Source organism: Lithobates pipiens, unplaced genomic scaffold (assembly GCF_037356315.1).
Source record: "Lithobates pipiens isolate NorthernLeopardFrog02 unplaced genomic scaffold, aLitPip1_a1.2 Scaffold_19, whole genome shotgun sequence".
In the NCBI taxonomy this organism is placed as follows: Eukaryota; Metazoa; Chordata; class Amphibia; order Anura; family Ranidae; genus Lithobates; species Lithobates pipiens.
Genome location: NW_027507764.1, coordinates 83,683,413 through 83,710,145, shown reverse-complemented (window position 1 = coordinate 83,710,145; position 26,733 = coordinate 83,683,413). Strand labels below are relative to the sequence as shown.

The 26,733-nt window shown below is 39.7% G+C and overlaps 1 protein-coding gene across 1 annotated transcript in view; it reads right to left on the bottom strand.

The window, feature by feature from the left end:
• Positions 1-778: 778 nt before the first annotated feature.
• GPR158 (G protein-coupled receptor 158) overlaps positions 779-26,733 on the bottom strand; it is a 378,250-nt gene continuing 352,295 nt past the window's right edge. Inside the window, exons 7-11 of the mRNA XM_077490989.1 lie at positions 18,823-19,061; positions 13,655-13,793; positions 11,998-12,103; positions 8,872-9,018; positions 779-3,930 (exon numbers count right to left, since the gene is read on the bottom strand). Coding sequence (XP_077347115.1) covers positions 2,128-3,930; positions 8,872-9,018; positions 11,998-12,103; positions 13,655-13,793; positions 18,823-19,061 — 2,434 coding nt within the window. The 3' untranslated portion in view covers positions 779-2,127. The remainder of the gene's footprint in view (positions 3,931-8,871; positions 9,019-11,997; positions 12,104-13,654; positions 13,794-18,822; positions 19,062-26,733) is intronic.

The following is a 26,733-nucleotide window of genomic DNA, read 5'->3' as shown; positions in this document are numbered from 1 at the left end:
TGCCCTACATGCAAGTGACCGCTTAGGTTTCTTGGAAGTTGATTTGCAGTATTCCTCAAAATATTGTCTTAACTATCTGTGGGGCATGGACCCACTTTAATTTAAAGTTTTGTGCTTTTCTTGACATATACGTCTATATTTGAATCAACAAAAACCTATTCATATGAATTCATAGTGAAGTCCAAATGGTGCCATTATTTTTAATAGATAGCAACTAATCATTGTTCTGGTTGTTACTGCAAAAATATTGCTCTGTTGATTAAGCTTGCAATGTAGACCACTAATCTATCAGCAAGAGTTTGGAATGGCCTAGCTGATCTCATTATGTCTAAATAATTCTGTAATGGTTCCTTTGAACATCAAAATATTGACCAACAGAATTTGTATCATAGTAAGCTGCTTGTTACTTGCACGCATCAAGTATGCAAAGAACACAGAGAAACGTTGTCAATAACCCATCTTGTCCTGCATGCCTTACTTTTTTGTGCTGTTTGTGCTATTGTACACTGTAATAAAAAAAATAAAAAAATACTGTTTTAGATAGTTAACAGAAAAAAACTGCTTACAACGCATACACTTTAAAGCTGCTGGTACTTTACACACAGGTGTTTTCTTAGTTTTGGATATGCCTAAAAAGAAGTCCATGTATAGATCCAAAAACTATATATATATATATATATATATATATATATATATATATATATATATATATATATATATATATATATATATATATATATATATATATATATATATATATATATATATATATATATATATATATATATATATATATATATATATATATATATAACATATGAGGATTTGAGGGGCGAATCCACGTGAAATAAATATTCTCATAGTAGACCATATGCAAGTGCATACCCAAACATATTACTTTTGGGTATGGACTGAGTTAAAATTTCGGGGGAATATTTAACGTATTCATCTGACCTGTCTCTATCTTCCTAAGGGAGTGATGAGGTTTGGATGGATGTGGCTTTGCAAAAGCAAGCATGGTCTTGCCCAAAGACAAGTAACTAAGGTTGGATATTACATGGGTCATGGTAGAACTTAAAGCTATCTCAATGACAATTAAAGTGCAATTACCATTAGAACATTTGCATTTTGTAGGTCTCCCTGTGCTTATGAATTCATTTTTCAAAATATCAAAGTGTAACATATTTAAATTCAGTGAAGATTCCCTACTTTTCAGTGGTCTAGTCAAAACTGTAAAAGGGCAGGCACTTTTTATACCACTTTTATTTTTTCCGTTATATTTTTGTATTATTCTTTCCAATCTCTCTTATTATTCTACCAATGATAATAAAGATGTGATTCAGAGGTAAAATAATTACAGTTAAACATTCACTTTTTTTTTTTACAAAGATGTGAAAGCTTAAAAAAACAGGTAAAGGGTTTTTTAATGGGTGTGAAGTCCATCCCTGACAAATTACCACAGTTACATGAAAATACTGATACTTTCTTTTCATGGACTCTTAAAGAAACCATAGGCAATAAGTAACTTGTCCTCTGAGTTACACATACTCATATTTAGGTAGGACCAGTTGATTTCTACTAAATCTAAGGCTATAAGCACTAAATATATATTATATATAAGCCAAACAGATACTGTAACATTCCTTTTGTTAAAAATAAGAAACCCTGATTAAAACAGTATCAAACTAGAGTACTGAATATTATATTGAGGTGAACAAAAAAATAAATCAAATCACAATATAAACCACGTCAAACAAAAAAATAGTTCTTGTACAATATGTGGCTTTCAAAGCCAAGTGAAAAGTTACAGAAACTCTATAAACAAAATGTATAGCAGGTATTTTGGTTGCAATATCAATACAATATCTGTAAATTTGCATAAATGTTTTGTGTCACAATATATCAGTTATTTGCAAATATTATACAATCTGGAATGCTTTAACATGGGACACAACTGTGTACAGGAAACATATACACTAATAAGAAAACGAGACCAGTCATTTTATAAAATGTATCTTTTTGGGATGCATTAAGTTAGCAGTGTTATCAGGATTAAATAAGCCGAACCAAAAGTTCAATTTCTTTCTAATGTTTAAAGTATCACGTTCAGCTGCTGTTCATTTATCTTTATTTGTCATCATTGCCATGATAGTCCCATGGACAGATGTCCACCATATTTGTTTTTTGCATTGTTTTGTTGTGTTTACTGTCAGTGGCTTCTGTATCTTGTTCTGATTGTGAAGTAGAAAGATTTTCCCAAGGACATACCTCGACTAATTTGCACTTGTCTATGCCATGTTGGTTTGAGGTACTTTTACCTTTGTTAACTGGAACAGCTAACATGTGGTCTCCAACTGCTGAGCAAACCTCTGCACTTTTAGATTTGTCCATTTTAACATTTGAGCTTTTTGGATCTAATTCTTTTTCATGACCTCTATTTCGACCTTTATCTTTTTCAATATTTTCATCTTTTTTTGAAGATGTTGCAGAATTTTTTGCTGGCATGGCCAGTACCCTCTTTTTTGAAGGAGATGTTGGCATCTCTCTGGATGGAGATGAAGGACTCAAACCAGGGCTGGTAGGTGAATATTTACCTCTTATTACATTTAATCCATCCTGGGGTTCAAAATCCCATGGGCATATCTCTGCCTGAAGAGCTAAGGGTTGTGGCAAATTGTTATTGGAATTAATATGGCCATCTAGAGGTGGTAATATGCCTTCAATGATAGGGAGATTCTTTTTGTGTTCTTTATCTTGTGAACTAGCAGATATTTGTTTCATTGGTGCTTCTTGCTCTGCTATTCCGCCATCACCAGGATGATGTTTTTTGGAACTTTCATCTTTCAAAGCCAGTTCTTGGCTATCCTTTGTATTTAGATCAGATTTTCCTGAGCTCTTCTGTTTTGATTGATGATGTCCTTGTTCTGTTGTCTTAGTTCGACTGTGAGATTTGCTTTTGGAGCGGGATGTGTGATTCTTTTCAGAGTCTAAAGGAGCAATGGAGACATGCTTTTGTACTTTATTTTCAGAAGGCACAGCAGTGGGTGTAAGATCGTACATTTCCCAAGGACACACTTCTTCGATATCAAATTTGTCTTTAAATCCTAGAGCACCTAATGCTTTATCAGCATCCCCCAATGTCAAATTCATTGCCTGTTGCTTCATTATTCCAGGCTTGTGACTTTTTTGGATTTCCTCAATAGGGCTTGATGTTCTTGGCTGCTGCTGATCTATGTTCTCCTCTTTGTCAGGACAAGACATGCCTCTTTGAACCTCTTTGTCATTAGAATCAATTCTTTTATATTTTTCAGAGTCTTCCAAGCTTTTAGTTTTTTCACCTAATCCTAAGCTTTTATCCTTAGAGTTTGCAATTGCGCTAAGTGATTTTTGCAAGACAGATAAACTTGGATGCAATGGTTTCTTATCTAGAGTGAGATTATGGGCACTTGCAGACTTGCAGACCAAGGGCACTGATTCAGCAGAAATGGCTTCTAGTTCTTCAGCCTCCCTGTGACCAAGTTTTTTCCCATTCACAGAATTCCGTATTGAATTTTCAGACACATCAATCTTTTCTGTGGAAATTCCATTAGGTTTGTCATCTTGCCCTCTCAAATGATCGTAGGTGCTATGGGACTTTTTCAGCGAAAAAGGCCGGTGTTTTGTGGAGTCTTCCTTTAATTTTGCATTGTGAGCATTTGAATCCTGGTGACTCTTCTTACTGGTGTTTTTTGGGTTACTGTGATCTCCACCTTCTTTGTCTTCTTTAGAACACTGCCGGCTAACAGATTCAGGGATCTCTGTTATTCTTCTCATAATTGATCGCCCCAAACCTTTCTTAGAACACCTCTTTTTTTGAAGATGAGGATTATTTGCAATCATCTTTTTCCTTTTGTAGATCTCCAACTGAGTATACAGTTTCTTCAGTTCATCCTAGAATTTGTAAACACAAACAGTATTAAAAATGTAATAAAAAATATATTATTATCATTATAAGAATTAAAAATGTATTACATGTGTAACAATATACTTATAAATGCCCACATGAAATATGAATTAATACACTAAACTGACTGAATTTTTGACACTGAACAATGTGGCAACTGTATGCTTTTTATACTGTCCAATAGTTTAGGTGATAGTTTTCTTAGTAACTAGGTGATAGATAAAAATGTATGTAAATCCAAAACATTTTTATTTCATATTTGTGTAGAGTATGGACATGCTAAATCTTCTATCAGGATTTTTATTGCTGCCTATGGTCTGTAGTTGGAAGGTCCCAGCTTGGAAGATTCTTCCCCGCAGTCTATTCTGGTGACCATTATCTCTGTTACAAAAATTGATGGGAAATGTAAAATTTTGGAGTTGTTGCTGGAACAGGCAATGGGAAATCTTCCAGTGGGTCAACTGCTTTGGAGCCAATGAGGGACTTTATTCTCACTTTGGAGATGTTTCATCCTACACAGCTGTGTCTCTGGCATGTAAGGTGAAGTGAAATATCCCAGATGGCACACAGGCAACAAAAGGAACCATTCCATACTTTACCCAAAGCAAAAAAAGTTTTAGCTTTGTAAAGAAATATCTGGTACTGTGTGATATGTAAGGGCATTGTCACATGGGGATTCCACAGTCCCCTGTGGGATAAAACTCTAGCAATTTGTAGCTTACACTTGATTTTTCTTTGACTCTTTGACTTCTGGCAGCTGACTGAACTGGCAAGGGAGCAAGAGGAAGGCAGATATGTGGGTCTGTGGAGTCAACATTAATGTGAACCAGTTGCTTTGCCATGCAAGGGGTAATGTTTAGCAGCGTGCTAAGGGGGAACCCAAGCCAAGCCAAGCTCCCTGTGTCCATTTAGACATGCGGTTTGACCCTGCCCCCTCTCTCTCCTGATTGGCTAACTGACAGCAGTGGGAGCCAATGGCGCCACTGCTGTGTCTCAGCCAATCATGAGGGAGATTCCCGTATGGCTGAGACACTTGTGGACATCCCCGGACAGATATGGAGCTCAAATAAGTACTGGGGGGAGGGGCGAAGGAGGCTGCTGCACACAGAAGGCTTTTTTTATCTTAATGCATAGAAGGGTTTAGGGTACTTTTAATGTGTTTTTTTAGTTCTCCTTGTTTCCTATTGACAAAGTTTGTTGTTCACAGAGATCAATAGCTTAATCTGAAATGTACACATAAATCAAAGTAGTGACTTATACTACTCACTTCTGATCCCACCTTATAACAGAATGAAGAACTCAAATGTAGACATAAGGCTGATGGGGGATTAAACTCTCCGCTGCAAATTAAATATCAATTTTGAGTGGACTGGCCCCTTAAGTTTACTCCAGCCTTCCAAAATACTGCCCTAATACAGCCACACCACCATTTTCAGAATGCCTATTTCCTTTCACACACTGATTATAAACAGGACCTTTCACAAAATAGGGGTGTCTTAGCAGTGTGTTATATTTAGTTTATTATATAAAAAAAATTCTGGACAATGCCCTTTTTAAATTTCATATCAAGTGCAGTTTAATACTCATCCAGTGTGTCAGTTATTTTTTATACATGCATTACTGCACACATCATTCAGTGTATATATAGGTATCAGTGTTGTTAATTTGATAAATACATTCACAATTAGGAACAAGAAGCATGACCACAAACATGTGCTCTAAAACAACACTGAGTGCATAGTTATTAATGATACAGATTATCATTAATTGATTAGCCTTTGGAGCTTGATTGTGCTGATTGTGCTAGGTGATACAAAAGCACATTCTCTGCTCACATGAATTTGTCTGATCCCAACATTGGCCCCATAGCCATTGCTGCTAGATCGCCACTGGTCATCAGGTGTCTGCAATGAAAAACCAGACTAACTTGTATCAACATAAGACAAAACCAGTGGGAATTCATTATACTGGCCATTGTGCATGAAAACCACGGGCTCTATGACCTGGAACTGGAAAGTGCAAAATCTGGTGCAGCTCTGTATAGTAACCAATCAGCTTCAAGGTTTATTTTTGTCAAAGCTTAATTGAACAAGCTGAAGTTAGAAGCTGATTGGCTACCATGCACAGCAGCACCAGATTTTGCACCCTCCAGTTTTAGTAAATTAACCCCAGTATCTCTGCTGGAAGGCGGCTTCAAACTTTAACAACCCTTTTTGTAAAATATTACTTTCTAAAGATAGTTTTGAACGTCCCTGCTATTTTGAAGTAATTTCCTTATGTTCTTGATACATTAGGGGCAGAATTAGGTTTAGGAGGGCAATAATAAAAAATACTGCCCTTGTGAACCTAACTCATACCTTTAATGTATTTCAAAGATTTCAGGCCTATACCTTCCTTTCTGTCCTTCAGTCTGTACATTCTTGCAGTTTCTTCTCATATGTTTTTATCCCTCAGACCTTTCATTGTTTGTGTTGCCCATCCTTGGACTTTTTCTATCGTATCAATACATTTTTGTAAGTTAAGTCTCCAGAACTGGACACAGTATTCTATCTGAGGCCTTACAAAAAATCTATATGGGGGAATCAAGACATTCTTTCTCCTGTTGGTGATCCCTCTAGTGATAACTAAAGATCTATATAAGGGAATCAGGATCTCCTTCCTCCTGTTTTTGATCCCTCTAGTGATAACTAGAGGTCTACATAAGGGAATCAGGACCTCCTTACTCCTGCTAGCGATCCATCTGGTGATGAGCAAAGATCTATATTAAAGAATCAGGGTCTCTCTAACTAGAGGTCTACATAAGGGAATTAGCACCTCCTTCCTCCTGTTTTTGATTCCTCTAATGATAACTTAAGATCTATATTAAAGAATCAGGGTCTCCTTCCTCCTGTTGGTGATCCCTCTGATGATAAATAAAGATCTATATAAGGGCATTAGGATCCCTCTAGTGATAACTAAAGCACTATATAAGGGAATCATGACCTCCTTCCACCTGTTTTTGATTCCTCTAGTGATAACTAAAGATCTATATTAACGAATCAGGGTCTCCTTCCTCCTGTTGGTGATCCCTCTGGTGATAACTAGAGATCTATATAAGGGAATCAGGACCTCCTTCCTCCTGTTGGTAATCCCTCTAGTGATAACTGAAGATCTATATAAAGGAATCAGGATCTTCTTCCTCCTTCTAGCGATTGAGCTGTAGTTTTCTTGTTTTGACCAATTTCCAGAAATGCCATATCATGTTCTATGTTACAAACACCATATGGAATATCAACCCTTTTTGTACACCTTTGTGTCATCAGTAAAATGACACACAAAAAGTTCAGATATATCATTTACAAACAGATAAAATAGAACGGGACCTAGTACTGAGCCTTGCAGTACACCACTAGGGACTAGTCTCTGTTCTGAATGAACTCCATTTAGAGTCAAACTCTGCTATAATTTAGCGAACTGGGTATCTACTACGCACCATCCAAGGTTTTAGTCCTAGTTTGTACAATTTTTTTTTTTATGCAAGAATTATGTGGAATCATATCTAATGCTTTGCTGCAATCAAGATATGCTTTTTCTATAGCACCACCCTGGTCCAAAACATTTCTGATATAGTCATAGCAGGCAAATATGAAATATATAATAGATGAAGAAGACATTCCATTATCATACTTAGGTGCCACCTGTAAAATAGACCTGCACTGGGGGGAATATTGACTACCATGATGTACCATAAATACATGACAGAATGCAATGGAGTTTATTTACTAAAATTGGAGAGTGCAAAATCTGGTGCAGCTGTGCATGGTAGCCAATGAGCTTCTAACCTCAGGTTGTTCAATTAAGGTTTGAAAAAAAAAAAACTGGAAGCTGATTGGTTTTGCACTCTCCAGCTTTAGTAAATCAACCCCAATGTCTGCAAGCAATTTCTAACTTCAAGCTCAACCTCTTGATTCCCTAAAAAACAATCTCTATTTAGGGCTGCCATAGACCACTAGAAATAATTTTTCTGTTTAGATAACCATATCACATTAGACCTGTTACAATGGTACAGTATTAGAAGCCTATAAAAAAACAATTGAGTAACTACTAGACATGTGCATGATGAAAACATTTGTTTCCTTTAGTTTCGTTTTGATTTGTTAATCTACTTATTTCATTTAGTTAAATTCGGTTGATTCGTTCAATTCGTTTTCCGAATTCATATTCGGAATTTTCAAATTTTCATTTTTTTTTCGATTAGAAATGATCGATGCATTTCTGAATCGGTCGAAGTGAAAGCGTTATATTGCTTTCGATTCAAATTCAGCAAAGTGAACAAACAAAACAAAAATCTTCAAATGATTACAATGACTTTAAATTACCTTTGGCTTAACAAAAACAGCATTATTTTGAAATGGTACTCTAATAACACACACAGTCTTTGAGTTCAGCAATATGTGAGAATTCGACTAGAGTTCAATGTGAAATTCGAATTTCAGTCTGAATTTCTGAAATTCAGACAAATTTCGTTAAATTTTTCGGAGCATTTGGTAAAATTTGTTTATATTGTAATTCGGGTATTTGCATATATTCAAATCTCCGAATAATGAAAAATTTGTCTGAATATTAGTTTGGAACGAAATTAACCGCACATGTCTAGTAACTACGTTGCACAGAGCTCAGGTGACTACACCACTTACCTAACTATTATTATTATTATCTCATAATGGGGCTACGATATACTGTTATAAAAAATAGGAACGTTTTTTATTTTTTAAACATCATATTTATATAAAAATGTGAAATAAGAATTTGACAGCCTTCCTTTAATCACCATAAAGAAAATATTGTTTGTAAATTATAGGAATGTTTTTTGGACAATCTTTGCCATGGTCCCTGTACCTGACTCTAAGAACTCAGAAGGACGTTGATGTGACATGAAATGAACTCACCCGTATATCCTCAGGGTCCAGGCTATGCTCACTCCATGCCGAGGTGATACTGCTGTTCAAATAGGAACCAGATCTCCCCATGTCCAACTCATCTTCATATGCTTCTGCTGCTATGTCATCTCTTGGATTATTATGGGAGCGTGAAAACTAAAATAATAATATTAATACAAAAATATATAAGTAATATAAAAAATAATGGTAATAATAATATATTTTACAATTATAAGCTTTTTCTGTCTTACAGGATTAGTTGTTAGAAAAAAACTAGTTACTTAGAATTGCTAGAAAGAATTGCAGTAATTATGTGTCTTTATTTTTACAAGTAACGCTGGGGCACCTGATCCACAGAAGCCCCTACCTTACATAGTGACTGTGTAATACAATTGTTTCCCTGTCTATATCCAGGGATAATGGAGGAGGTGAGTTACTAATATATTTACAGGTTGGCTGAGGGGGGAGAAGCAAGGTACAGTTAGCTACTGAGTCTCTGCTGGGAGTTGGAGCAGAGTGAATTGGCCTTCTGAGAGTACATTAGTGCTTCTATTGTGAACTTTGAAGATTAATTGCTCCACAATGTCTGCAGCTACGGAGGTCACTTGGGGGTTGTTTTTACTTTACTTCTTGCTATGACTATGTCACATTAAAATAAACAAGGCAGTTTTCATCTTATTTGTGGCTGACTTCTTAAAGTGGTTCTAAAGGCTTAAGATGTTTTTACTTTCATGCATTCTGCAGCACCCCCCCCCAATCCTTAGCTAAGCTCCCTCCGATCCAGCAATGTTCATGATAGACTTGGTTGTCCTGGGACTCTCCCTCCTCATTGGCTGAGACAGCAGAGGGAGCCCATTGCCTTCAATTACTGTCAATCACAGCCAGTGAGCCAATGAGGAGAGAGCAGCAGGATGGGGGCAAAGCCGCAGCTCTATGTGTCTTATGAATGTATAGAGCAGTGGCTCGGGAGCGAGCACCCAATGGTGCCCCCATGGCAACCAGCTTTCTCTGGAGGCACTGCTCAATGGGGGAGTAGTCAGGAGCACCAACAGGGAACCTGAAACCACTGCATAGAGCAGGTAAGTATCACATTTGTTTTGTTTTTTTAAATAATAAAACAAAGCTTTAATACCACTTTAAAATGGTTGTAAAGGTTATTATTATTTTTTTAAATATAACAAACATGTTATATTTACTTGGTCTGTGCAATACTTTTGCAAAGAGCGGCCCTTAACCTACTCTTCTGGGTCCTCTGCTGGCACTGTCTGCTCCTCCTCTTCAGTGTCTTCTGAGCTAGGCTGTGTGCATCCATTAACACGCACTGCATGGCGTGGTACCACCCCCTGCTCTCTTCTCTGATCATTTGACTGACAGCAGTAGGAGCCAATCGCTCCCACTGCTCTCAGCCTAGTCTGTGAGAGCAGGGAGAGAAGAACTGAAGCCAGGCACAGTGATGGTTCGATACAGGACTAAGTAAGTGTTTCTGTTATTAGACAGTTTTTTACCTTAATGGAGAGAATGCATTCAAGTGTTACTAAAGTCAGAATAATTTTTTTATTAAAACAACAAACATGTTATACTTACCTGCTCTGTGCAGTGGTATTGCACAGAGTGGCCCCAATCCTCCTCTTCTGTGGTCCCCGAGGACGATCTTGGCTCCTCCTCCTTTTTATGTAAACCATAGCCGGCCGCTTGCTTTGGGGGGAAATGTGGTCTGCGCACTCCCGACTTGTGTGTATATGGAGCCGCGCTTAGGCCCACCCCACTTCCTCTTCTCTGCATTTGATTGATGGCAACAAGGGCAAGGGCCAAAGGCTCCTGCTGCTTCTCGAATGCTGTATGAAGGGGAGGCAAGGGGAGAATATATACAGCCGTACACAGAGCTGATCTCTTCTCCCCTCTCTTACTCTCCACACAGGGGAAGTGGAGCACAGGGAAACTCAAACCGTTTTTTTACCTTAATGCAAATAATGCATTAAGGTAAAAAATATTTTTAGGTTTAGTAACACTTTAAGGTAAAAAAAAAAAAATCCTTTACAGCCACTTTAACCTCCCTGGCGGTACGATTATTTCGGATTTTAGGTGCTAAAAGCGGTACCATTATTTTGCATGAAAATTTGACGTTTTATATTGTAGTCCTGCAATTCTTAGGAATAACTCTCTTAAATCTGTCCAAACCAGAGTCTAGCAGACATCCCGGGTTTGATAAAGTTTGAAAAATTAAATCATAAATTATAATATAATAAATAATTATAAATAATTGTACCAAATAATAATATAACAATAATAAAAATTATTCAATAATGTAATCAAATCAAAAACACTGAAATTTGCTCAGTTGCAGAATTGTCACTGTCATTACTTTTCAGTATTTGATGACGGATCTCCCCACAAATCGCTATCGCTCAATTCTGCGAGTGATTCTAATTTATTATCGCTGTTTTCTAGCTGGTCTAAAATAATTTTTGATGTACAGTGACAGTTTTGGTTGCTATGGGCAATCTCCAGTTTCCAGGCATAAAGAACAGTTTTTATTATATAAAACTGCATGCAGGACACTGGGCAGACCACTAGGGACAACGGGGATGTGAAATATTTACATACAGCAATGTAATCTGTAAGATTACATTATACTGTATGTTTACTGTTTGTTTCACTTTTTGAATTTGGCACCGATCTCCGTGCCCGTGCGTCGCAACGCTTGCAGGGCACGGAGATCGGCGATGTAATGCATCGAGCGAGACACGGCTCGCTCGTACAGCAGGGAGACAACGCTGGATCCGAGGGAGAAGGTAAGTAAACCTCCTCCTGGATCCAGCGATGCAGTCCCGAGTCTGACTCGGGGATACCGCTCTTGGTATAAAAAATCCACCCCGAGTCAGACTCGGGAATACCGTCAGGGGGGTTAATACTGACTTTTTAATTTGGTACTTTTGTATGTGAGAGGCAGGATTCAGGAAGGAGTCTGCAATGTGTATTCCATTATCAGTAGCAGACATGCTCCAAGATTACCAAATTACAGAATAAAGGGTGAGGGGTGGACAGGTGCAGTACAGCTTCAGTGACAACTGAAGTAATGAGAAGGTATGTTATACTACATGTGCTGTATGCATTCCATGGCTTAAATTTCATTACCTTAGGTATTAACAATAACCCCACTGTTACAGTCACCGTCAGATGAGTGTGGACAAAAAATAGCATTAACATCCAGTCTGGCTGAAGTTTTGCTGCAAGTACAAACCTGCAACGAAGAAAATAATTAGCAAATCAATTTCAAATTACAGTTGTTATTTTTTAGTCCTGATTTCAGCAGCAGTGATTACACAAGCATATGGACATCTTTCAGAACGCTGTTTCATTAGTTAAAAATAGCATTAAATGAGATTTCTGATTGTTTCTTAGCAATATAAAAACCTACCATAATCATATCAGCATAAACTATATTCATAAAAGGGATGGGGGAGGGATTGGAGGTCTACATTGCAGTGAAAGTTTATTAAACAGTTTTTTGTTCTGTTTGGGAAAAGACCTGAAAGATAGCTCAATAAATAATTATAAAGAGATACAAGGCTAGCATAAAGATTTAGCTTATTAATTTTTCATCCTTTGGTCTGTAAAAGGGAATGTTTACATCAGCGGCATATGAAGTACAGAAGATCACTTACATCTGTGGCAGCCCTTGCCGCCCCTCTGAAAAGCTACCTGAAAGGCATAACTTTTCAGAGGGAAGATGACAGGTGGCATGTTGCCTCTTCGGTGCCTGTTTTAACCCCTAAAAGCCTGCACCACCATGCCGCAACCAGTTGCTTTGCACATGGTTGCAGAGCAGTTTTGGTGTGGACCCACTCACTTGAACACAATACGTGCATTTACATTTTTGCCCAGGGTGCAACATGTGCACCACCGCCTCCAGCTGCCTTTGCAGCTTAAAGTGATATTAAAGACTTTTTTTTTTCATTTTTTAAAATAACAACATACTTACCTGCCCTCCTCGGGTTTCATGCAAGCGCTTCTGGCTCCTCCCTCCTGCTAGGTGCCCCCACAGCAAGCAGCGCTCTGAGGGCACCCAAGCAGGCGGGCTCCTGACCTGCGACTCTGTGTGTCCATCTACACACGGAGCTGCGGCTCGGCCCAGCCCATCCATCTCCTGATTGTCTCACTGGCTGTGATCGAGAGCAGCAGAAACCAATGGCAAAATCCAATCAGGAGTACAAGTCCGTGACATATAATTTAGTTACCACAAGGAGGGTAGACTTTAATAATGCCCAAAAATTACTGACTACTGCTGTTTTACTCCAACTTTTCGATACATTTTCAAGAAATGTAACCATTTCAGCAACATGTGTTCTTTTGAAATCAAAAAGTTTGTTTTTGTATGTGAATTTCCATTAGCCAAAGCCATTGATGATCACTAGAACCCAAAGTTTCTTCTCAGCATCTCCTCTGGTTGGGCTTTTTTACTGTTTTAGAGAAACCCCTTTCAATGCCTCCAACATATCTCTATTAAGCTACCAAATGTAGTAACAATCTGGGTTCTGAAACAATTTTTCTACATTTAACTTTAGATTTACCCAATGTAATATGATTCCTAATTTACGTAGTCTATCTAATCAATTTTTATCCAATCAAGCAGGCCCTGGCACCACAGAGTTGTTGGTAGATCTAAATAGGATTGTACAGTCAGACTGTAAAGTGTATGGTAAACTTAAAAACCCTTACATGATAGATTTCTATTTCTCCACACAAAGTAACAAAACCACATTTCTAGATAATGTCATTTTCAGTCACTTACCTAATAGCGTGGAAGATAGCTGACATAATCAGTTCATTGTGCACAGCAACAGCCATGTAGCGTGGCTCATGGAATGCAGATGGGACAGTTCGTACCGCATAACAGAGGTACACACCCCAAAGGAGAAATAAAAATTCACCTGGAGAATAAGAAATGAAAGAAATAGCAGATTATTCCAAATAGACGAGCAGAAGCGTTGTCATTTAAAACTATTGTCTACTCTAAACTGTAGCAGAGGCATATATTTTCTTAAATGGATTCTACAATTAAAGTGTTTCAAAAGCCAAAAACATTTTTTAGTTTTAGATAGAGAAGGAAACGGCTTTGACTGCAGCCAACTAGTGGCATTAAACAGTGTGTGGTAGTAGACAGATTGTGTTGAAGTTCCCCACCCAAGTTCAGGGATGGTTGTTCCAGTGTGACTTAGATGGCCTTTATGCTTGTTGCAAACCAGTTATCCTCTCTGTCCAAATTGTGTACCTCATTGTCCTCGAAAGAATGTGTCTTTTCCATAAAATGTAAGAAAACTGCGGAGTCTTTACCTGAAAAACCTACCCTCCCATGTTGGGCCACTCATTTGTTGAGAGATTGTTTTGTCTCCCCAATCTACAGGTCATTGCATTACTCACTATACTGCATATATCATGTTACTTTGCTTGTGTTTAGGTGTTGGGTCTGTTTAGATGTACAAACATCTGTATACATGCATTGTTGGGTTTGAACAGAGGGGTGCAATGTTTGCTAAAAATCCTTCTCATTTTTCCCACACTCTAACTACACATGGGATGATCATACTTCTGCATGTGTTCTGCTTCTCCCCTCTGTTTGATGGTCCCATGTTTTTGTTGAAACCTTGAGATGTCTTAACGAAAACCCTGTCTGAGTAACCACAAACTGTGTTCTTTGTCTTTATACTCTGTGTTTGTTGTTACCATCTTGCTTTTCTGCCTCAGGGCCTGGACCACTTACCATCTTTAAGGAGAACATGAATTCCAAGTTCACCAAAATACCCATAAGGATAATGCCAGGGTGGCTGTCCAGCAGCTGAAGCTTAATAGAGGTTGGGAGATGCAGCAGGACAATGACTCTAAGCATCAAAGTAAAATCAGCACAGACTTGCTTCAGAAACAGCAAATGTGCCTTTGGAATAGCCAGTCAAAGCCCAGACCTTGACCCCATAGAGCTGCTGTGAAATTACCTCAAGAAACCAATTCACACCTGTCTGAGCTGATGCAGTTTTGTACAAAGGAATAGCCAAATATTCCTCCTGAAAACTGTGCAGGTATGATCCACAGCTATCGAAAGTGCTTTCTTGAAGTCATTGCTGCCAAGGGAGAGGATGTTAATAAGAGTGACCAAATAGGTCTGTTTGTCAATGTGAAGCCAATCTTGACCTACATATCATCCACATAATTGAACAAATGACTTTGTGTTAGTCATCTGGAAGAGTTCAAGGCTCTCTTCTCCACCTCCTTCATCCAAGGTAAGCTACAATGTGAGATATAGGTGATCCCACAGCACAGGTTATGGATAGACTTGTGCATAATGGAAAATTTTGTTTAGTTTCGGTTTGTTGTCCATTGTAAAATACATAATTTTGTTCTGTTATATTTGTTATGTTACGTTAATTCGTTATTTCTGTAGAGTATCGATATTCATTATAGTGAATCTTGAATCATGTCAAATTCATTCGTTATATCTGCTATAATTTCTTTCGTATTAGTTGAAATTCAATATTTATGTATGTATATATATTCGTAATAATGATTCGTACGTGGGAAAGTTAACACACACAATGACAATATCTCTTCTCCTCTGCTCAAATACAATATAACACCGTTCTCACTCAGTTCTCAGGAATGCACTTTGCCAGTAATCCAACCTCCAGCACAAAATGAATCAGTTGATTGGACTGTAAGGTTTACTTTGAGTTGACCTTTTGTTTCATTAGATATTTAACAAATCACTGAATGTCGAATTCATTCACTATATGTAATTTCTTTTGTATTAGTTGAAATTCATTATTTTTTTATTCAGACATTTGGATGCATCCGAATGTCTGAAAGATGCAAAATTTGGCCAAATTAAAATTTGTTACTAAATGAATTGCACATGTCTAGTTATGGATGAAAGATTCGGTAGATGTGATGATATCCATCACTGGGACACATTGGGGTGACACAGCAAAGTTAAGTCACTTGGCTAAGACTTCATTCTCCAGCTAAGTAAGATCTTTGCAAGATTATTTACTCAAGTGACGCTATTGCTTTGGGCTGTTCTGCCATCCTTTATTATTCTGGTTAACTCCCCTGTTCTGTTGTTATTGCTGATCTGTAGTAGCAAGTTGATGATTATGTTGATCTGTCCTTAGTATGGTGGCTTATAGTTAAGCTTGTTATGTAAACCATTCTTTTCAAAATCTCAGCATGTAGTTTTGATGCCAAACGTTTAATTTCATCAACTTTCTATCTCAGAGCATTAATGGTAAAGTTGATCTGTCTCACTTGCACATTTAGCAGTTGTTTTTTTACTGTGGAACTCAAGGACATACTGCTAGGGGTAAGTCCATGGTGTCTGAGGTTAAAGCCTAAGTGGTTTATAAATTACTTATCGCAGGTATTTATATAGGGCCAACAATTTATGCAGCAATGAAGCATGGTTAAATGCTGTATACATTGCTATTAGGGTTGAATTGAGTCCTGACATGGAAGTATTAAATTTGGAGCAGGAAGGCATACTAAGACCACAGTCCAATGGAGAGGAAAAATTATCCTGACCTGAAGAGTCGGAGACCGAAGCCATCAGAGCAGGGAAGCCCTAGTCAAATGTCCCATATGTACCTGGTCCAAGGACAAGGGAGACTTGTGCCACTTGGATAAGGTTTCCTTCAGCAGGACCCTCGTATGGAACTGCTTCAAGGGTTGACACCATGAGGTCTAGCACCTACATACAAAACCACAGACAAAACCATATGTGAGACAAAGCAGCAATTGGAGTGCAGTTTGGAGTTTCCAAAGCTTGTCCGATGGGAGGAACACCTCAGCCCATGCCAAGTCAAGGATCAGCCCTAAATATTCCAGAATTCTGATGGGGGTCAGAACAGACTTCTTAAGGTTCAACACTCAGCCAAACTCCTGCAGAGTGCACATGGTGATCAACATGCTGTCCATCAGCGCAGAATGAGGCTCCACTCACAGGAGGAGGTCGTCCTGACAGCCTATCACTGCAATCCTCCACTGTCAGCACCATAGTAAACAACCAGAGAGGCCAGACCAAAAGGGAGCACCACAAACTGATAATGTGTATCCTTGACCACAAAGTGCAGGAAGCCCTGGTGTCTGGCACTGAGCTGCCAATATCAGAGCGGGGGTTTACTATCAACTAGGACTGCCCATATGTTGTTCTGTGTTCTGAGTTGTGTGTCACTGAATCTAAGAGAAGAGTAGTCACTTGCTATACATACTGTAATTGTAGCTGGATACCGACTGACTGAATTAGACAAAGATTTTTTACTAACACAATGAACTTGCTAGCTTTGCCCCTTCTGTCGCGGCATCTTATTTCTTGTGTCTCATTTTCTGTAACATAAGATATACAGAAGATATCCTTCTGTAACAGCTATTGCAGGTTGATAGGATTGCAAATTCAGGATCAGCAATCTCGCTGCTGGAGTCTCCAAGAGATAAAATATTAACCCCAAAAAATAGATACTAATATGAAGTGTACTGACATTTCTTAGAGCACAAAGTATATAAAATTTAGTTTAGGTGAAAAATAAAAAACTTGGAATATATATTTTTCTTAATTATGTTTTTTTCCAGGACATTGGTCTTCCATAATCCCATCCCACTGCAGTGTTTGTTCATTATGATCAGAGCACATTATCAAAGAACAAAGCTTAAAAGTGGTATTAAGCGTGTCTCAAACTTTAATGTGTTTGCTGAGATAATGGAAATTAATCAAGTGTCCTACTTTAAATATAAAAGATTGGGGGGAAATTGTAACTGCTGTAGCTGCTCATTTGCATGGTATTAACATATACATGCATTTTAAGATAAGTACATTTTAAATTACTTTATAGCATTGCTTGTAACGGAATACTAATGTGTAAACTTCACGATGTACTAACAGCTCTAAACAAAACTAGCTAAATTAACTTTTACTTGCTTCCATGCGTACTCTGGCTGTCACAGATTGGCACTTGGTAGCTGCTGTACACACAGGCACCAAAGAAATAAACATTTGGCAGCTCCATCATAATTAATGGGATCCTAAACATAATGTTATTTACACTTTTCAACATCCTACCATTTAGGTTCATTGGTGAGACCAGAAATGCAACTTCCATAATACTTGACATCACCAGGAGATGGCAGTACAGGAAAAATCAGATATCACAACCCCTGTTTTTGGTGAAAAGGGTGTGGCTTCATCTACTGCATGCTGCTGAATTATTTAGAAATTCAGAGACTGTCAAATTGATTAAGAATCTATAAACCTAGTTACTAAACTCTCAAAATAAAATGAATAGTCTATTAAAAGACATAACTGAACTAGCTTATACTGCAATTCAGAGGTTTCCTCACAGTACTTTTTTTCTGCTGCTAGATGTCCTCAGTCCAATGGCCTGCCTCATTCAACCCATTCCCTCTGAGCCCAGGTCACCCTGGACCCACCCCAGCCTGTGACTGGACAGTGAAATGAAAAGCAGCACGGTAATGAGCTAATTCCTCCATCACTCTACTTTCCCTTCTTATCAGCATGCATGCAATGGCATCAGCCATTGGCTACATGTACAGTTTCTTCATCTCACAAGCCAGGCTTGCCATATGTACAGGGATTGCAAGAGGCCGATACCAGGTCACATTTAGGTATTTGCATTTATATATTGTATATTAAAATACATCCAATTATGTAATAATGATTACAAATCAAATGTGTATCTTTTATATATGCCTAGAGTTCAGTTTTAACATTCAGTACATTAACATACAAACATTGTTTTCAATATTCTATTAGATTTGCAGCTTTCAATAAAATATTACCGCTGATCCCACCATGAAGGTCCTGCTATAAAGGACAGCACTCTAGCACAATGTAAGTGATGTATATTGGCAACCCTGCCTAATGTTTTCCATTAGGGAACAGAAAAATACAAAGCAACTTACCAACTGCCATCATGTAGTCCCATCGATCTATCAGACACATGTTGAACAGAAGGTGGTCAGAAGTTTTCCCCTGAACAATAATTGGGATATCTCGGTCCATGTTCTGGAACAACGCAGATGTCCAGGCAACCAGAAACCACACCACTAATAACAGAATGACAGATAACATTCGCATGACCCTACAGCTGGTCATGTAAGGGATGCGCTGGGCAGTACGAGAAAGGAACACCTTTAGAACTCTGTGGAAACAAAACAATAAGTCATCATCATCTATTGATAATATAATGATATAATCAATTATCATGAATGAAGTGTGTAGCCATTTGTTGCCTATAAAATTAAATGAACCAATATCAAGCTTGGATTTTCTCACTATTACCTAGCCAGCCTCATGATTGGTCAATAAGACCATCCATCATTAGTACAGGACCAATAAGGAGGTGAGGAAAAGCAGAGCACAGAGCTTGCTACTTGCTACCAGAATCACTATAAGGTTAATGATATTTATTTTAAAAAACACACTGTACAATAATAAAACAAAAACCATGAATATATACTATATATATATATATATATATATATATATATATATATATATATATATATACATATACACAAAATTGAGTACGCCTCTTTTTTGTAAACATTTTATTATATCTTTTCATGTTACCACACTGAAGAAATGACACTTTGCTACAATATAAAGTAGTGAGTTTACAACTTGTATAACAGTGTACATTTGCTGTCCCCTCAAAATAACTCAACACACAGCCATTAATGTCTAAACCGCTGGCAACAAAAGTGAGTACACTCTCAAGTGAAAATGTCCAAATTAGGCCCAAAGTGTAAATATTTTGTGTGGCCACCATTATTTTTCAGCACTACCTTAAAGCGGGAGTCCGCCGGGACTCCGCGTTTTTTTTTTTTTAACCACTTGCAGACCGGACCATTTTGCTGGTCAAAGACCAGACCACTTTTTGCGATTCGGCACTGCGTCGCTTTAACTGACAATTGCGCGGTCGTGCGATGTGGCTCCCAAACAAAATTGACGTCCTTTTTTTCCCACAAATAGAGCTTTCTTTTGGTGGTATTTGATCACCCCTGCGGTTTTTATTTTTTGCGCTATAAACTAAAATAGAGCGACAATTTTGAAAAAAACGCATTATTTTTTACTTTTTGTTATAATAAATATCCCCCAAAAATATATAAAAAAACATTTTTTTCCCTCAGTTTAGGCCGATACGTATTCTTCTACATATTTTTGGTAAAAAAAATCGCAATAAGCGATTATTGATTGGTTTGCGCAAAAGTTATAGCGTTTACAAAATAGGGATAGTTTTATAGCATTTTTATTAATAATTTTTTATTATTTTTTTTTACTAGTAATGGCGGCGATCAGCGATTTTTATTGTGACTGCGACATTGTGGGGGACCCATCGGACATTTTTGACACATTTTTGGGACCATTGTCATTTATACAGTAATCACTGCTATATAAATGCAGTGATTCCTGTGTAAATGACAATGGCAGTGAAAGGGTTAACCAGTGGGTGGCAGTGTAGGGGTTAAGTGTTCCTAGGGGTGTGTTACTAACTGTGGGGGGGTTGGGCTTTCATTTAGTGAACACTGATCTCTGCTCCAATCACATGGAGCAGAGATCAGTGTCACTAGTTGCTAGGCAGAATTGAGAAATGTTGTTTACACAGCATTTCCTCCATTCGGCCGCTCCGTGAGACGATCGCGGGGATGCCCGCGGCGATCGAGTCCGCGGGTCCCGCGACAGGACTCACGGGGGTCCCGACCAGCGCGGGAGCGATGGCAGGGCGGCATTGAATATTGGACGTACCTGTACGCCAATATGCCTGCCCGTGCCATTCTGTCGACGTACATCGTCGTGCGCTGGTCGGGAAGTGGTTAAAAGCCAGCAGCTACAAATACTGCAGCTGCTGACTTTTAAAATAGTGACACTTACCTGTCCAGCGAGCCCGCGATGTCGGCACCCGAAGCCGATCTGTAGATCGTCTCTCGAGTGCTGCTGCCGCCATCTTGGGTATGGGAATCAGGAAATGGAGCCTTTCGGCTTAATTTCCCGGTTCCCTACAGCGCATGCGCGAGTCGCGCTGTGCAATAAGGACGGTCCCCGCTGCCTCTGGGATCTGTGTGTTTCCCAGCAGGCAGCGGGGCACTTGCGGAAAGGGGCGGGCACTTGCGGAAAGGGGCGTAATCTACGCCCCTTTCCGCAGAGAGCTATCCCGGAAGTGGGTGCAGATACCTATACTGTACAGGTATCTGCACCCTCCTCCCCCCTGAAAGGTGCCAATTGTGGCGCCGGAGGGGGGGAGGGTTCCGATGAGCGGAAGGTCCACTTTAGGGTGGACCTCCGCTTTAACCCTCTTGGGCATGGAGTTCACCGGCACTTCACAGGTTGCCACTGGAGTCCTCTTCCACTCCTCCATGACGACATCACGGAGCTGGTGGATGTTAGTGACCTTGCACTCCTCCACCTTCCATTTGAGGATGCCCCACAGATGTTCAATAGGGTTTAGTTCTGGAGACATGCTTGGCCTGGCCATCGCCTTTACCTTCAGCTTCTTTAGCAAGGCAGTGGTCATCTTGGAGATGTGTTTGGGGTCGTTATCATGTTAGAATACTGCCCAGTCTCCAAAGGGAGGGGATCATGCTCTGCTTCAGTATGTCACAGTACATGTGGGCATTTATGGTTCCCTCAATGAACTGATAGCTCCCCAGTGCCGACAGCAATCATGTAGCCCCAGACCATGACACTCCCACCACCATGCTTGACTGTAGGCAAGACACACTTGTCTTTGTACTCCTCACCTGGTTGCCACTATACATGCGCAACACCATCTGAACCAAATAAGTTTATCTTGTCTTATCAGACCACAGGACATGGTTCCAGTAATCCATGTCCTTAGTCTGCTCGTCTTTAGGAAACTGAGGGTTTTCTTGTGCATTATCTTTAAACAAAAGAAGATTCTGGGATGACAGCCATGTTGGACAATTTGATGCGTATGGCCTGGGCACTGACAGGCTGACCTCCCACCTCTTCAACCTCTGCAACAATGCTGCCAGCACTCAGACGTCTATTTCCCAAAGACAACTTTTGTATGTGACGCTAAGCACGTGCACTCAACTTCTTTGGTCGACCATGGCGAGGCCTGCTCTGAATGGAACCTGTCCTGTTAAACTGCTGTATAGTCTTGGCCACTGTGCTGCAGCTCAGTTTAGGGGTCTTGGCAATCTTCTTATAGCCTATGCCATCTTATGTAGAGCAACATTTCTTTTTTTCAGACCCTAGAGTTCTTTGTCATGAGGTGTCATGTGGAACTTCCAGTGACCAGTATGAAAGAGTGAGAGTGATAACACCAAATTTAACACACCTGAGACCTTGAAACACTAAAAAGTTACATAACACCGGGGAGGGAAAATGGCTAACTGGGACCTATATGGACATTTTCTCTTAGAGGTGTACTCAATTTTGTTGCCAGCAGTTTAAACATGAATAGCTGTGTGTTGAGTTATTTTGAGGGCACAGCATATTTACACTGTTATACAAACTGTACACTCACTACTTTACATTGTAGCAAAGCGTCCTTTCTTTAGTGTTGTCACATGAAAAGATATAATAAATTTTTACAAGAATGTGAGGGGTGTACTCACTTTTGTGTGATACTGTATACTGTATATAGTGACATAATGAAAGACGGGGTGGTTTAGGGATGGTGTTTCACCTCACATGTGGGAAACCAAAGTGAAATCCCATCTATGTTTTCAAGGCCACATTGGCAGTGTGGAATCTGAGCCAGGTTTTGCATCTAACTGACCAGCAGCAGATGGAATAAAGAAGGAAGGGCTAGTGCAAGTGGTGCTCTGGCCCGCGACTAAGGAAAACTACCTAAGAGAGAGCTACATGTGGAAATTGCTTTGTAAGGCCAACTGTGGCTCTTCATGCCGCGTTGGTGTGGGCACGGCAGCCCACTGATTAGAGGGAGGCCATATTGAGTAAGTGGAGGAACTTTTTTTTTACCCTAACTGTGATTCTGATGGAGTATCAAGCATTGTGATCTATATAAATACATGTAAAGATGTTTCACATTAATATGTTGCTTATAAAAGAGCATTATTATTGAAATCCCTCTACAGACTACATGTAAAAGATAGCATTAAACAGTGCAACTGCTCATGTATTTAATATAATATTGTAACAATAATACATAATACCAGGGGACTGAGACATCTTCATCTCAGATAGAAGGCTATCCTTTTGGATAATATATTTAACACTAATGCCGCGTACACACGACCAGACTTTCTGACAGCAAAGGTCTGACGGAACGAGTCCGTCGGACAATTCGATCTTGTGTGGGCTCCATCGGACCTTTGCTTGCCAAAACTCAGTCGGAAAGACCGCCGGACCTAGTCCCTCTAAAAGTCCGGTCGTGTGTACGCGGCATAACTGGTTATTTTTCTTGATGGTGTCAATATATCCACATGGACTCAACATCAATCAGAACCTAAAATATGGTACCTGGGAGTTCCCAACTGTAGTAAATCCATGTATCCCCAACTCAAGTATATCTAAAGCCAAACTTTTTTTGTTTTTGTTTCATTTTGTTGGGAATAGGGAAGGGTTCAAACACCTGACATGTAATTTAGTTGGCCACCTGAGTCATATTGGGAAAATCTTCACTCCCTGCCCCATAGACACATCCTAAATTGAGAAGAAATCTCTTCAAAATGAGTGTGAATCCCTTTTAGACAGTTGTCATCAGAACCAGTGTTTTACTGCAGCTCGGTGGTGTGAATGGGCCATAAATATCCCTAACAGCAATAAAAACCTGACAGAAGTTCTAACCCATCAGTATGATATGCAAAACTGAAGTAATACAATGTTGGCCTTAGATGCACTTTAAATGACTATTGGGCATTGTATCACCACTGAGGCATTCCAAGCATTCCCATAGTCATTAAATCCGCTTTACTTTAACTTGACAGCAGCCAAAAAAATATATTTACACAGGGATTGAGGGATCTGTGGGATTGGTTAAAGGGGTTGTAAAGTTAATTTTTTTTTTTTTAAATAACAAATATGTCATACTTACCTCCTCTGTGTAAGGGTTTTGCAAAGAGTGGCCCTAATTCTCCTCTTCTGGGGTCATCCCGCAACGCTCCTGGCTCCTTCTTTTTTTGAGTGCCCCCTTGGAGACCCACTCTCCCTGGGGGCACTCGTGTGAGTGTGTCCATTGCTGCTGCGTCCATTGACACAGACAGCAGGACTCGGCCCCACCCCCGGGCTCCCGTGTCACTGGATTTTATTGACAGCAGCAGGAGCCAATGGCTCCTGCTGCTATCAATCTATCCAATGAGGACACGAGACAGCGGCTGGAGCTGCTGTGCTCGTCCTCATCGATGGAATGATTGGGCTCAGGTAAGTAAAAGGGGGTCTCTGGGGGGCTGCTGCACTACAGAAGTTTTTCCACCTTAATGCATTATATATTATATATTATTATACAACTCCATTAAACTATAATAACTAATTTTTTTTCCTAAGAACCTCTTTTAGCACACTTTTGCCCTTAAAGTACTACACCTTAACAGCTTGCTGACCAGCCGTCGTCGTTAAACGGCGCAGGTCGGCTCTCCTGCGCAAATCGCCATAGCTGTACAGCGGCTCGCGCAGGTGTGATAGCGGGTGGGCACACGCTCACACCCACTGTGGGAGCGTTCCTGCAGATCGGATGGACTCAATGTCTGCCGGGGACCCGCGATCGCCTATTACAGAGGCAGAACAGGGAACTGCCTTTGTAAATGTCATGGTTATGCAGTGATCTTCCTGTTTGCTTACCTCCCCTCATGTGTTCAGACTAAGAGGCCAGCCACTTCCACCTGGTGGTTTTTATAACCTCTCCTCTAAGCATGGCTCCACCCCAGGCCCTATCAGGGAACCTTATATTAACCTGTGCACTGCAAGCCAACAGTGCTGATCAACCATTGTGTATTCCTTTGTGTGTTTAGCTTCCTGTTACCTGCCGTGTGCTCTTCTGTTGTTCTGTTACCGACTTTGGCATGTCTTTGACTATCCCTGTTTGCCTGTGATCCTGACCTTTTAGCGTGTCCCTGACTATTCCTGTCTGCTTGTGGCCCCGACCTTGGCTTTGTCCCTCACCATCCCTATCCTCCTGTTGCCTACTGTGGGTGTGAGCTGGGGGACCCTGGGGGTCGTGACCTGGAGCCAGTTGCAGCCAAGTCCATCCTCACCACTCGAGGCTCTGGTGAACACCTGCTGGCTCTTAGACTCCGCGCCCCATGGAATCTTACGCTCTAACCCCGGTGGGAACTGTCTCCCGTCCGCAGCAGTCAGCCGTAGGGTCCACAACCTTGCGGTGCACTCCTGATCCCTACGGTGTGCATCTGTCACCTCGCCTCAAGGTGACCTGACAGTAAACAAGAGGATTCCCCCATTCTGACAGGTGACATGACAGGAATCTACTGTTCCCAGTGATCTCTGTCATGTTCCAGGCAGCCCATCCCTCCCTCTACAATTAGAACACACCTAGGGAACACATTTAACCCCTTTGATCGCCCCCTAGTGTTAACCCCTTCCCTGCCAGTGACATTTGCATAGTAATCAGTGGCTATTTATAGCTCTGATCGCTGTATTAATGTCAATGGTGCCACAAAAGTATCAAAAGTGTCTAATCTGTCCTCCGCAATGTCACAGTCCTGTTAAAAATCGCAGCTCGCCGCCATTACTAGTAAAAAAAAAATTATAATAATAATGACAATAATAAAAATGCTATAACTCTATCCCCTATTTTTTAGACGCTATAACTTTTGTGCAAACCAATCAATATATGCCTATTGCATTTTTTTTACGAAAAATATGTAGAAGAATACACATCGGCCTAAACTGATAGAATAAATATTTTTTTATATATATTTTATTTGGATATGTATTATAGCAAAAAGTAAAAAAATATGTTTTTTTTTTTCAAAATTGTCATGCTTTGTTTATAGCGCAAAAAATAAAAACCACAGAGGTGATCAATAACCACCAAAAGAAAGCTCTATTTGTGTGGAAAAAAGGATGTCAATTTTGTTTGGGTACAACGTCGCACGACCGCACAATTGTCAGTTAAAGCGATGCAGTGCCGTATCTCAAAAAATGGCCTGGCCATTAAGGGGGCAAATTTTTCTGTGGCTGAAGTGTTTTTAAAGTGGATGTAAACCCTCACATACCCAGTAAAGTGAACAGCCTAAGATGATACGCAGGGATGAAACAAATCTCCTACATAAGTTTTACATGCATATCTGCTGTCTTCAGGTTGCTATATTTTTTATAAAGTGCACATTGTGTTAGAAATTTTTTCTTCCTGTTCACCACTGTGAGTGGAGTCTTGGCATACACTGTGTGACAGCTGATTGGAGGAAAGGCACACACCCCCACTCCACACTCCAGGAACGCAGGGATGTGCAGAGCTGTGCTTTGAATAGACCAGCTCTCTGCTAATATACCATTTTTTTCGGACGTATTTTGTCCGAAACTTGTGTTGTGGCTATTGAACTTCCGTTATATAGTCCCATCGTACGCGTTGTACATCACTGCATTCTTGAAGGTCGGAATTTGGTGTGGCCGTGTGTATGCAAGACAACTTGAGCGGAATTCCGATCCTGTGTACAGGGCATAAAGGTTCTACTGACTGGTTGCTGGTAGGAAAGCACAGACTGCTGACCCAAATATAAGGTCCTCCTCTTAAATAGTAAGAAATGGAAATGGCTGCATTACACTTTTGCAAAACAACTGTGGAAAAAAGTTTAAAAACTCGAATGCCCTGTAAACACAGTCAGAAATTCCGACAGAAAAGGTCCGATCGGATTCTATTGTCGGAA